General features: G+C 31.1%; 2 protein-coding genes across 2 annotated transcripts; one reads left to right on the forward strand and one right to left on the reverse strand.

The window, feature by feature from the left end:
* The first annotated feature begins 2623 nt into the window (after window positions 1–2623).
* Window positions 2624–5108, forward strand: LOC108806862 (uncharacterized protein At4g06598). Its single transcript, XM_018579066.2, has 5 exons — window positions 2624–2789; window positions 3403–4008; window positions 4102–4177; window positions 4245–4371; window positions 4487–5108. Exons 2-5 carry the CDS (start codon window positions 3410–3412, stop codon window positions 4690–4692), a joined length of 1008 nt encoding a protein of 335 aa, XP_018434568.1. The 5' UTR covers window positions 2624–2789; window positions 3403–3409; the 3' UTR covers window positions 4693–5108.
* Window positions 5109–5908: 800 nt separating this feature from the next.
* LOC108809580 (transcription factor MYB17) lies at window positions 5909–7166 on the reverse strand. Its single transcript, XM_018581724.2, has 3 exons — window positions 6974–7166; window positions 6696–6825; window positions 5909–6620 (listed from the first exon to the last, which is right to left on the reverse strand). Exons 1-3 carry the CDS (start codon window positions 7107–7109, stop codon window positions 6083–6085), a joined length of 804 nt encoding a protein of 267 aa, XP_018437226.1. The 5' UTR covers window positions 7110–7166; the 3' UTR covers window positions 5909–6082.
* Window positions 7167–14028: the final 6862 nt, after the last annotated feature.

Genomic DNA, 14028 nt, shown 5'->3' on the forward strand with positions numbered 1-14028 from the left:
ATCAATTTAGCAAATATTTAGTCATATCCACAAAACTGTGATTCTGAGATCCAAGATCCATCTACCAACAAATGTTTTCTAAGCTTACGATTTGTATGTTCCTTGCCTAATATTGGATTTATATATCTCCTAAAAATTCTGTATTGTATCTATTTTTGAAACTATTTGTCATGAAATACTTGGCTACAATGTATTTTATATAGGTTTTCATGAACATCAATACAATTTTTTAAAAATACAAATCTACCACTTTAGATCAATTTGCAATAGTTTTTATATAGTGATGGTCTCTTTCTCTTCCCACTTATCTTATGTTAAACAAGTAAGCTTCACACATACGCATTGATAATATAAAAATATTGGTCAAGTCTACCATATAGATATTAATTACATAAAGTACATAAACAAGTAGGGGTATTTATCATATAAAGTGATTAATGTTTATTAACATACCGAAAAAAGAAGAATAAAAGTCACAAGGTTGTGGAAAGATAGGGGCCGCCACAGCCTGGATTTGGAACAAGAAAATTGGATTTAAGTTTGTTTCTTTAGAGACATGTTGGAGAAGATATATAAATTCGAGATTGCATTTGTGTTTTGTCATCTTGTGAACCTATAAAATATAAAATGTACAGAAATATAAGAAAATAATATTAATATTTATTTGGTTATCAACTTGGCCCATGTTGTTGCACTTTACGTTAGGTAACAGATCAATTCCAACTCACCAATCATTATTATAAAAAAAAAAGTAAATGTATAAATAAATGCCCCATATGCTTAAAAAACATGATCTTCGACAAAAGATCCTCTTTCCTTTGTGTAGTGTTTATGACGTGTAAACTGTAACTAGGTTAATATCTTTGTCCGTCTATGCTCTTTTGTCTATTATAACATCTTCTTATATATTTTACAAGTAGCAAGAAAATTATTACTCTCAATTAGACGTTGAGTAAATATTTTTTTCCCATAAATATGACGAATTAGTATTGCTAGTCAAATAGAAACGAGTAAACAGGATTCAGATTTGATATCATAAAATATCTAAGTTAAATTATAATATTTTTAATCAATTTGATGAAATTTTGAAGATTTTCACTTTCGACCCGATGAACCGTCTACGTGTCTTTTACGCCTAGTCAATTCTGAAGAACACTTATCTTCCCCAGCTGCTGGTATAGAGTTAGCTGGGGCTTCTGCTTCGAGTCATGTCATGATCGTACACTCGACGAAAACGCTTTACGTTAATTTATTAAAATGGTTGAATCGAGAAAGTTATTTTAAAATAAAAAATTCTGTTAATTTATCAAAATATTTGAATCGAAAAAGTTATTATAACTGTATAATTAGTCTTGGAAAAAAAATTAGAACCGAAAAACCAAACATGAAGATGATCAAAATACCCGAAACCAAAATTGAACTGAAATCCTCAAATACTAGAATGGTTCATATATTCTACATCCAAAATAACCAGAATTAAAACCAGACCGAAAAATGAATAGATATCCAAAAACCCAAAAAAAAAGTTTAAACATTCTGATATAAGGTAAAATGTCATCAAACCCACTCGAACTCATAGGAAGAATGAAAACATTGTTACCACCAGACCACATTATATTTTATCTACTCTCTTCTCTCTTATATTATAAATATACAGTAGAAAATTTATAAACTAATACTTGGTAAATTAATAAACACGATAAATGAATAAATATTTCTGGTCTCAAGTTGGGTTTGTGTAAATTATTACATAATTTGATAAAATAATAAGATAATAATATTTAAAAAAATCTAGTTAAATATATAGTCCCATTGAAACTATAAATTAATAATTACAATATATGTAAATTTTATACATACACAAGTAAATCATTTTATTGTTTATTAATCTTCAAAATGAATTGTATCTCTAATTTTTATTTTTCATTTCAATATTTTGGTGTTACTATATCGAATTACATATATAAACTCATTTGTATACTTCAATATGCATTCAACATACATAAAATGTATCAAATAGTCTAATATAAATAGATCAAATTTAAACCTATAAAGTTTGGACTAATATATAATACCAAGAAATAAAATAATTTTTCCTTTTTAAAAATAAAAAGAAAATATTTTTAAAATCATAACTCTAAAAAGGATTTTTTAAAAAATTAATAGCTTTATAAATTAATAAAATATTAAAGTCCTAACTTTATTAATTTATAGAGTTTTACTATATAAAATATTTTTATATTAAAATACATTAAATATTTATAAAATTAACATCTTAGTAATTCGAACTCGACGAATATGCAAGTGTGTAACCATTAGACCACTTAAATTAACATGTTAACTAAAATCAAATCTAAACCAAATCGAAATCGAATCAAAATCTTATAAGTATCTATTAGATATAAAAATGATCTATCCGATATACTTCGAACCTAATAGTTTCTATCCAAACCGAGCCAAAAATCTGAATGCATAGGGCTATTTACTACTTGTTGCTAAGTAACTGGAACTTAAAGAAAAAAAAAAGTAACTAGAACTTTTAAATCACAAAGCGCGGAAACAAACATATGGGGAAAACATTAAATTTGATAAAAGTATGTGGGACGACTTTTTAAATACAAAAAGAAAGAAAAACAAAAGGGTCTTAAAGCGTTCGTGATTTATCTTCCTTCCTTCCTTCCTTCCTTCAACGATAAGACATAGAGGCGGAAGATCTCCGGTTAACGGAACGATTTCAGATCCATTTAGTCTTGTCTCAAGGCTCGATTGCTTCCTTCTTTCTCCAACTGGTTAGTTTGTCCTTTTAGAAAAGAAAATACTTCTCCGATGAATCTGTCTGTGTATATACTTTCGGGTTTATTTACTTTTCTTTTTTAACGGAATCTTGATTTTTTTTTTTTTTTGCATTTAATTGATTGGTTTGTTATAACTGATGCGGGAAAAAGGAAAAAGGTTATTTGATTAATGTTGGTGATGAAGAGGATTGTTAGATAATTAAGAAGCTTGTAAATCACTGTTATGAGTCTTAAAACAATATGATAACTTGTCTTAACGAGAAAACAACTTGAATGCTGAGTGGACTAAAAAGTTCAATCAGTTACTGTTGCATTGATCTGCCTTTGATTTTTTTTTTTTTTATCCTAAGCCTTTTTTAGTTTTTACTTTTTTGTCTGCTTAGTTATGTTCTGTTTATGTTACTGTTACAGAGTTTTAAGCCAAACTTAAAAGAACAGCTGCTTTGTTGGGGTTGATGCAATGGTTTAAATAGTTAGACCCTTTTTTTTTCCTTTTGATCTTTGTTTGTTTGCATTTCAATATGCAAGCTTTGTTTTAGTGATGTTCTTTTTTTTTTTCAAATTAGTAATCAATCTTTTTTTACTGTTTATTTTTTGGGGAGGAAAGAGTGACAATGGCTGGAACCAAGGGATCAGAGAGTGTTAGGAGTTTGATGTACCCAGGGAAAAGTGCTTTGCTCCCTCCAAAGATCCCCTTTCCTAGCGTTTCAGCATCCTATTCTGACTACGTTCCCTGTGGTTTGATGGGTTCTTCAAGGCAAGGTCACAAGGTTAGTATTGAGAAAGCTCACCACCACCACCACCAGCGGACTTCCTCTGAGAGCCATTTGGTAGAAGAGCTTCCTTTTTGGCTTGATGATCTTCTCAACGAGCCTGAGACCCCTGCTTCTCGCAAATCTGGTCATAGGCGTTCAGCAAGCGACTCTTATGCTTACCTAGACGTGTCTAATGCTACAAACTTAACTGATTTCAGCTCTAGGAATCAAGTTTCTTCTATTCAAAGAGGAATTCAAGAGTCCCAGGACGCTTCCTTTTACGCTGATAGTAGTTTCCTAAAGCAGAGGAGTCGTCAACTGGTGCCATCTGGGCCTCCTCTTCCTTCTTGGCTACCTTCCACTGGAGCATCGTATATGTCTCAAGATGCAACAGCAGACTATGCAGAAGCTCAGCCTGTCACGTATGAGGCTGACAATAATACAAAACGAGCCAAACAGTATGTCACATCTTCACTACTATTGATTTGTGATCTTCTATGTCCTGTAGTGAGAGATGAGTGATGAAATGATCATAACATGGTTACTTGCAGGCAATTTGCACAACGATCACGGGTTCGTAAGCTCCAGTACATATCCGAGCTAGAAAGGAATGTGCAATCATTGCAGGTAATGCTGAACTTTCATTTGTAAAGAAATTGTATTTTGGGGAGCACTGACTTGTTGGTTTCTATAGGCAGAAGGCTCCAAAGTTTCAGCTGAGCTTGATTTTCTCAATCAGCGGAATCTTATTCTGAGTATGGAAAACAAAGCTCTTAAGCACCGCCTTGAAAGTATAGCTCAGGAGAAACTGATCAAGCAATGTAAGTTTCTTACAATCATCCAACAAAATGTTCTCTTAGTTTCTTTTACATCCAATGTTTAATACTGTAGCAGAGTAGTATTAGTTCTATGGCTCATGAGTTCTCTATCATCCAGTGGAACAAGAGGTGCTGGAAAGGGAGATTGGAAGACTACGAGCTCTGTATCAACAGCAACAACAGCATACTCGTCAACAATCAGCAAGTCACAAACGTGCCACTAGCAAAGATCTGGACGCTCAGTTCTCGAGTCTTTCCCTGAACGCTAAAGATTCCAACTGCAGGCGTGACTCTTTATCTGTGATGGGTCAGTTTCACTTTTAGTCAGTGTATCTGAGTGTCTCTACCCACCGGTTCATTAGCTCTAAAGGGCCCTGCCGTTTCAACAAGATCAGGCCCCTACTCTATACTCCCTCCCTTTTTATTACGGTTGATATGTCAGTGCACCTGGTTTCCATTACCTGAAAACCTATAATAGTTCCAGCATATGGCTTGCCTGAGGTGCTTTAGTTCGAAGATCAGACACATGGCTTCATTTATCTGGTGATTGTTGTCCTGACTTGTGGTGTGGTAACAAAACACTGATCGGTGGAGTTGTACTATGCTATCTACTGTTTATTTCTTTGTATTTTATGTTACTGCTGCATTCCCTTGGAGTGAATGGTTCATGTAAAGTTGATCACGTTGTAAACTTCCCCCAAGTGTGAAGATAATAATTTGATTGCTTGAAAGTTGCCGAATTGGACAATTCAGATCGGAATTCACAGTTGAGCAGGTTTACACTATAGTGATGTGGTTTTTAGAGTTGGATTGAGAAGTTTTGATGAAAAAATTTGTACTAAAATGATGTTATTTGTTGGATTGGAGATGATCATAGTGTCTCATATGTGATGTTTTCTGATAGAATCATATATTGTCCTTTTGTATATGAGAGGGTGTAGTTTCACAATGACAATAACTTTGACAAGTATGTTGTGCATGTATGATGTATGTAGGCTTTTGCCAGCTAGCAACTACTAATGTAGTATATACTTTTACTAACTTTTTAGGAAATTACTTCTCAATTAATCAATTTCTCTTTATATTCACGTGTTTGTTTCGCAAATACGAGATATTATTTGAATAATGATTGATAGCACCTAATAGCAACGATCGTCTTGGTCTTAGTAAGTTGCATATTTGGTTTGGTTCCCCATGTTATAATACATTGGTTAGTTCTGTTAAAGTGTTAATTATCATTCAACTATGGCTTAAGCAGTAAGCAGGGCATTGTAAAAAGTGTGTCAACTATTCCTTTCAGGTCAAAAGTTGTCTCCTTGACACAGGTTGGTCACTGGATATTCGGGACTAAGGTAAGCGTAACTGAAGCCATTCTTAGGATTATCAGTCCTTCTTGTGACATGGATTTGCTTAGATGAGTCAGTCGCATGGGACGCTCACTAACATTCTCGTTCTTTTGGATTGATATGAGGATTTCTAAGAGTTTGAGCCCAAGATTTTCATTATCTACCACATTTTGAGGTGAAAGACAACCCATAGATACATCTGATTACTTGATAACTACTGAGAAGAAGAACCAAGAGAAAGACACTTTGAAAGTTCCTAAGTGCTGATTTACATATAGATATTTCTAATTACTAAAATATCAGAAAAACAAAAAGGGCCAAGAGATCTTTCTTTCTTTGGAAAAACGTTTTTTCATAAGATAGAGAATTTAAAAACCAACAGCCGGAGACTGTGTCTTGCCGTCACTCTTCTCTTCCAAGAAGGTCATATCAATATCATCATCGCCACCAATTAGAGGGGAATCAAGCAGAAGTTGAAGAGCAAAGTCATCATCATCCTTCGTACATGAAGAAGAAGAACAAGAGGCCATGTCAACATCTTTACTACCACACGAATCTGTTGAGCTCTTTACAAGTGCAGAAGAGGAAGAAGATGGTGTCCGAGAGAAAGGGATTTGACAGCTAGTTGATTCGTACCACGGAGCAAGAGTAGTTGTGAAAGATTCAACAATCTCAGAGTTCCAAATGTCAAAGAAGTTATCACAATCCGCACTTGTTTCTCCAGGAAGCCTTGGCTCAGGTTCAAGCGTAGCACTTTCCCATTGAGACATAACACCAGTTGTTGGTGAAGCTTCGGTAGTGGGATCATCAAGATCCAAAAGACTTCTTTTCTTCACGCGACTATTCCATAGGTTCTTGATATCGTTGTCTGTTCTCCCTGGAAGATGTGTTGCTATAGTAGACCACCTGACGAAACAAACCACAAAAAAAAAAATTGAAACTTTGAAACAGATTTCAGACAAAAAAAAGAGAAGTAAATACCTGTTGCCGAGACGGGCTTGGAGTTGGAGAATGAGTTTCTCATCCTCGAAGGTGAAAGGACCTCGTTTTATATCTGGGTTTAGATAGTTTTTCCATCGTAGTCTACAACTCTTTCCACAACGGCGTAACCCTGTTTTTTTTTTTTTTTTTATTTCCCACCCAAACAAGGATTGAGAAGTATTGAAAGATGAAAACTTTTTGCTGGCTATGTAAAAGATTGCAACTTTTTTTTCACTCACTACTTAGAATAAAGTCGAAAAAGTTGTTGTGAGTTTTACCAGCGTGCTTCGGAATTGTATTCCACCTTCCACAGCCGTGTTTCTCGATATGCTTGACGAGAATCTTGTCTTCTTCAGGGGTCCATTGACCTTTCTTCAAACCTTGCTCGCCACGATAAGCTGCTCTTCGTCCCATTTTCCTCACCTCAATGGAGAGAGAGTAGAATCACCGACTCAGCAAATAAAATTACTGAATTTTGTGTTTTTAGAGAGCATTGGCAACCATAAAAGCGCTCTCATTCTAGTCTCTCATACATTTAATAAAAAAATTAAAATTAAATTTAAAATATAAAATGATAAACCAATTAGAAATAGACATATTATTTTATGAACATTTTTATAAACCAATTAAAATATATATTCTAGCCCCCTTTATATTATTTTATGAGCATTTTTGAAACTAAACTTGATCTTATTTGTTATTAACAAAATTGCAATTTCCTATTTAGAAATATCATATTCATTCTCACATTTTTAATTAAATACCATTTATTACTAGACTAGTTACATATACTGTTACCAGTCATTAAATTGTGGGAAAATTGTAAATTTAGAACAAAAAAACTAGTATATTGTCCCTATGCCATAATATGAAACATAAGTTGTCCAATTAGTATAATTTTTTCAGTAATCCCAATTAAACCCCTAATCTAAACCTAAAACGAGTTTTGTAACCGGTCGTCTTCTTCCCCCCAAACTTTTTGTTCATTTTTTTTTGTCTCTTCTTTCAAACAACCGCGACCGTATGAACCTTTTTTCTGACCAAACAGGAAATTAGTAACAGTCTTGACACGAGCCAACCTTAGACTAGCCTATTTAACTTGGTTTGGACTTTTGTTAATTATCAGAAACATTCATCAGATCAAGAAAAAAACAATCAACCATTTATTCGTTTATTTTATTTTATTTTATTTTCTGTTCTTTTGTACACATTGTAACTGTGAGAAGAAAATGGTACAGAGGTCAAGTAAACAGTAGATATAATATCTGTATTTTGGGTATATATTTTGAGTGTACCAGACACATATCTGACACGTACGCATCTTCTTCCCAAGAAATTCAAGTTTTTGGGGTAGTTTAAAAAAAAAATTGTAGAAATCGTGTGTGATGAAAGAACACTATTTAAAAAAATAATTTAGGAAATACAAAAGTTATAGAAATTATAGATTTACAATATATTCTCAACAGATTTTGGAGAGATTTATGGAAAAAATACAATTCGAATTTGGCAGAATACACATTCTAATGTCGGTAGAAGTTAGAAAAACTGTAGATTATGTAATCCAGTTGCGGTAAAATAAAGTATCTTGGTAGATAAAGCAATCATACTTTCGTAGAGTATAGGTAAATAGGCAGATTTCGTGATTATGTGTCCGTAGATATATTAGAAAATAAAGTTAATGAAATCTACCGTAATTCAGAAATTAGGAAAATGGCAGCTGATTTATTCTACGAAGGTAGAATTGTATTTTTCGGTAAGTATTATGTTCTACGAGCTGTAGATATCTATGTTGTTAACCGATTATACAATCTACCAGCCGTAGATAGTAGATTATGTTTTCTACCATCCGTAGATCAAAAAATAAAATTGTGAAATACTAATATTTAGTTAACCAACATATTTTCATATGATTGTTTCTTGTTTATGTACATTTTGAATATTTTTCCATATTTTTCTGACTCTTAAAATAATTGATATGAATTTTTAAAGTTGATCAGGGGTATATGAGTCAAAAACGGACCAAAAAGAAATTTATGGCAAGGGGACAATGTGGTTGTTTTTTTGTTCCGTTTTGGCAATTTTTTCTTAAATTGTAGCGTAACATAATATATTGTATAATTCTTAATAATCCGACTAAATATATGTGAATGATGTTGAAATATCCGATACTCTTATTACAAGTGCAAAAATATAAGCCTAGTCATGATACTATGATAGACATTCAAACCGGTTAACTAATAATTCGAATAATCTTAACTAAGTATAATATTGTGTAATATAATTATATAATTTTATAATTTTATACGTAAAACAAACAAATATAATGATATTTTAACTATGTATATCAGTGTATAAATATTTTATATAATTTTATACGTCAAACAAACAAATACAATGATATGATGATGAAATACATTCTTCTTTGCTAAATACAATGATATCATATATTTAGCGGGTGCTTCCAAAATAAAAACATTCTTCTGAGCTAAATACAAAGATATGAAACGGATTACACAAAATTGGAGTGCTTCCTAAATAATATATCTTAACTAAGTATATCACTGTGTATACGTCAAACAAACAAATACAATGATATGATGATGAAATACTTTCTTTTATATATATAGGGTTATGTATTGAGTAATATTTACGACAATATAATGATTCCTGTAATACGGACCTTATAAATATTCTTAGTTTTTTTTTTTTTTGCCAAGAAAATAGGGATCAGCTTTGTAAATTCTCAATCCAGAGTCCGTTAATGGGCCTAAGGGTAGTAGCAATGCTCTCACTAGTCGAAATATACGATTTCGGTAGAAACAACTCCAACAAGGGTAAAAAGATCCCTACGGGTTTGAAAAATTGTGGCAGCATCGACCACAACATCTTCAGGGAACACCACTCGCACTCGTGGGATGCATTCAGTTCCCGCAAGCAAACTCTTCAAGTGTAGAAGCTCTTTAGCAGTTCCTTTATAACCAACAACATGCAGCTCCTTGACTTGGAACTGACCAATAGTAACATTGCCTGTGTAACCACCATCCTCCAGACCCTGGATGATTAGTGTTTCAACCTTTGGAGACTGCTTAAGCAGATATGGCAGCAGTTTCCAACTTTGTTCGTTGTAACTCCCAAAAGATAAGTTAACCAGATTCTTGAACACCGGTAAGACTAGTCGTCCATCTTCAACACATCGAGAAATCACATCAGCAGAAGCGGGAGAAAGATGCAGGATCTCGACGTTGCTTATCCCTATAATGAGACCCGACAGATCCGGATCTTTGATCGTTTTAGAGTAACGAATACTGCTGCCCTTATAATTTTAGGGAATACTGCTGCCCGATCAAACATTCTCAATACATCCCGGAAAGGCTCCAGGCCCGGATGATCGTTTTAGAGTAACGAATACTGCTGCCCTTATAATGAGACCCGACAGATCCCTATAATTTTCCCTAACATTTATGAAAAACATTTTATATTGACCAAACATATTATTGGGCTAGTTTGGTTAGTTTCCATTTCTTAAAATATTACTTAATGCTACATATATTATTCCAATTAATTATATAAAATGCTACGTATAAGATTTTTTTTTACATTTCTTACAATATTATAAAATTAGTTTCCGTTGTGTAGATAAATATAATTATATAACTATTCATATAAAATTAATTTCCATCGTGTAGTATAAATATTTTATTTAATTATATAAGAGGGAATTTAATTAGTTTCCATTTCTTACAACATTACTTAATGCTACATATATTATTCTAATTAATTGTCCTAAATTAGCGGTGGACCGTATATTTGGATTCACATAAGTTATGTATAAATATTTGAATTGCAATCTATTGATTAACTAACTAGATCATGACCCGCTCGATCGAGCGGGAGTCAATTTTTTTTATCTTTGTTTTTACTAAATGTTATATATGATTGCAATGTGTATTAATATAAAATTTTGATTAATAACAATGTGTACTAATGTGTTTAAATAAGCAATGTGTTTAATTACTAAATCTGACTTTTTAATTTTAGGATAACGTAAAGTAGATTTTTTTATATTATTTAAAATATATAGTGTTATATATTTTGTATTTTCAACATTTATTATACAAACTTACATTGGGGTATTATTTATATGAAAATATGTGTAACATAATATATTTATATATTATATAAACATATGCACACCGCACGGGTTTTATTTTAAAATGTATTCTATATTGTTTAGTTTTATGTAGTATCGAGTTTGTATAATTCAATTTTGTGTTTAAAGAACAATATCAAAACTGTCTTTCGTATGTAAAAATAACATTTTGCAAGCGCGAGTTGTGTTTTTTTATTGTAACACAAAATCTTATATAAAACTTATATATTTGTACATTACGAAATTTAATTTTTTAAAATAATTATTACGTAATTTCAAAGTGAATTTTATCTCTAAAGTCTAATATATTTTGTGTGTAATGGTTCAAAGCATTTTCGATATATATTATATTTCAGTTTGGTTTGTTTTTAGTATTATTGTATAAGTATAATACTATATAATATTACTATTTTCTATACAATATATAAATGAAGCTATGTGTTATTTGTTTTAGAAAGTAGATCAGGCTCAACGTAGTTATAAGAATAGTCATATCTTTATGTATGTGTCTATGACTTATCTACCTAATGTTATTCGTACTAATAAAATTAATATGGCCAATGAAAGTATACTGATCAATTTAAAATGAATTGTATAGGGTAATTATAAAACGATTAATATTTTTAGTATTCTTAGTATATATCTTATCTAAATCGACATGTAATAAATGTAAAAATCATATATGGAATATAGACAAAAAAAAGAACTATATTTAAAGAAATACATCAATGCAAAGTTAGACTATGATATGTATTATATATAAAGAATGAGATATTTAATTTAAATATATGAGGTCTATTTTTAAAAATCCACCTAGAAAAAAGTTGTAATGTTCCTGTTTTAATAAGATAGATTCGCTGAGATTATGGATTTCGTGGTGCACAAAACTATTGTATTGGCGCTGCACAAATTTAATTTTCCATATATACACCGTACGATTATATACCTGATTTCGTGCTATGCAATGCAATCTATAACTATAATTTGCGAACTAATTACTTTTATTGTGCGAAATAATTATTCCAATTATTTTAAGTTGCCATATATACACTATACGAGCAGTGCCGGTCTAATGTTTAACAATGTCCTAATCCAATTTTAAAACTATGCCTTTTAATATTTTGTATTGAAATTATAAAAAAAACTAATATAAAAGTAATTTAAAATTTTGAACTAAAACAGTAAATATAAAACATTAAAATATATTTTTTTGTATTTTTTCATGTAAAGCATTCATTAAATAAATATAGTCAATTCTTATAACAGTTTTGATCGATAACAAAATCAATTTAGGTAATCTCTTAAATAACATGTTATACTACTAATAACTATTTTTACCTTTTAAATTTTTTTTATATGTGATGAGCGATATTCTTATATTCTAAAATGCACACTAAATAATTTATATTTTTCATATAACAATCATTCTTTAAAAAACAAATATTATAGTAGGCGATCTAATCTATTTTGACATTGATTCTTGTAGAATAATAATTCCATAAATAAAATACCACTAATTATGTTCGAATGAATATCACTTTAAAGAAATTTTCAGTATATGAATTATGCCTTCAAAATATCATAAGTAAAAATGCCTTCAAAATATCATAAGTAAAAATGCCCACTAAATAATTTATATTGTCATATAACATTCATTCTTTAACAAAAAAATATCATAGTAGGTTTTCTAATCTATTGTGACATTGATTCTTGTAGAATATTAATTCCATAAGTAAAATACCACTATTTATGTTCGAATGAATATCATTTAAAGAATTTTTCAGTATTTGAATTATGTCTTCAAAATATCATAAGTAAAAATGTCCAATAAGTATAGTTTCAATTAAAAAATCTTATAAAATTATTTTTATCTATATAGTAACAAAAATTTATAGAAAATATGCCCCTTTAAATTGGATGCCCTAATCGATGGCTTGGGTGGCTTCCCCTCTGGGCCGGCCCTGTATACGAGTAAATGAATGTTAATAAAACATATTCAATATAGTAATAATCCAATATTCTGCAATGTTTTTACATTGAAATTAGAGATATACATATTAAGTTTGTATAATATAGCTATGGCGCTTGATTTTAGTTGATTTATTAGCATTTGAGTGTTAAAGGCAAATTTTAGCTATGCATTGGAGCGTAAATTATGGAATATTAATTAGTGATATTTTATATAATTTTGGCGATAGTTATGGTGATTTGCAATCATTAGATTAACCCTAAACCGGTATCATTACGTACGACTAGGGTCGAGTTGGGTCGGATTAGAGGGTTATACGTTCCAGTTTACTTAAATCAAACCGTTTCAAGTTGAAAAAGACTTACATAGGCCCTGCAGCGATTTTCTCTGGTCGCTACGATAGGTCCTTAAGAACTGAGATTTTCTCATTCCAAATCTAGTAGCGACTACTTCTCGTCAATAGAGAAGTCCCCACCGACAAACGGCTTTCAGCACAGCTCTTTTCTCTGGTCGTTACAGGTCCTGCTGCATGATTGAGGTTGGTCGAATTCACCTACCTGCTACCTCCACCTGATCAATTTTCTGTAAAACCAAGATCAACTAGATACTGAAACTGCTTTTATTAAAAATTCGTTAAACAGATGCTTCTGTATATGTTTAATCAGTATTACACTGTCTAACACGTCAAAACACCTATTGACCAGTTCCTAATTTCACAATCTACCTTGCACCACATTGCTTAGTCTAAGTTTTATCTCTCTCAAAACAAGTTCATGAACACCTTAAATCACTCGAAAACCATAACACTTTAAACATTAAGTTAGGGTCTGATTGTTTTTTTCCACGCCACCCGAAAACTCAGCTTTTGCAGTTATTGGATTTTGTAACAATCATAAAAAGGCTATAAATCGTTTCAAACCGCTCCAACCCTTTTAAAATTAAAAGCTAATTTCCACTAGCGCTTGCAGTTGTGGGCGGTTGCAGGTAGATAAAAAAATATAGAAGTATTTTAAACTTTTAAAATGGAAATATTGTATTTGAAATATACATTTTATATTTTAAAATAAACTCACAAATACTATCATAATTTATTTTATAAAAAGTTAAACTAAGAATATATTTTATAAAGATATATATAAATTTTATTTAATATGTTTAAATAATAAAATAACTATCAATTGTATGCTGTTTAATATGTGCGGAATTGGAATTGT

The sequence above is a fragment of the Raphanus sativus genome, chromosome 6 (genome assembly GCF_000801105.2).
Source record: "Raphanus sativus cultivar WK10039 chromosome 6, ASM80110v3, whole genome shotgun sequence".
NCBI classification, from domain to species: domain Eukaryota; kingdom Viridiplantae; phylum Streptophyta; class Magnoliopsida; order Brassicales; family Brassicaceae; genus Raphanus; species Raphanus sativus.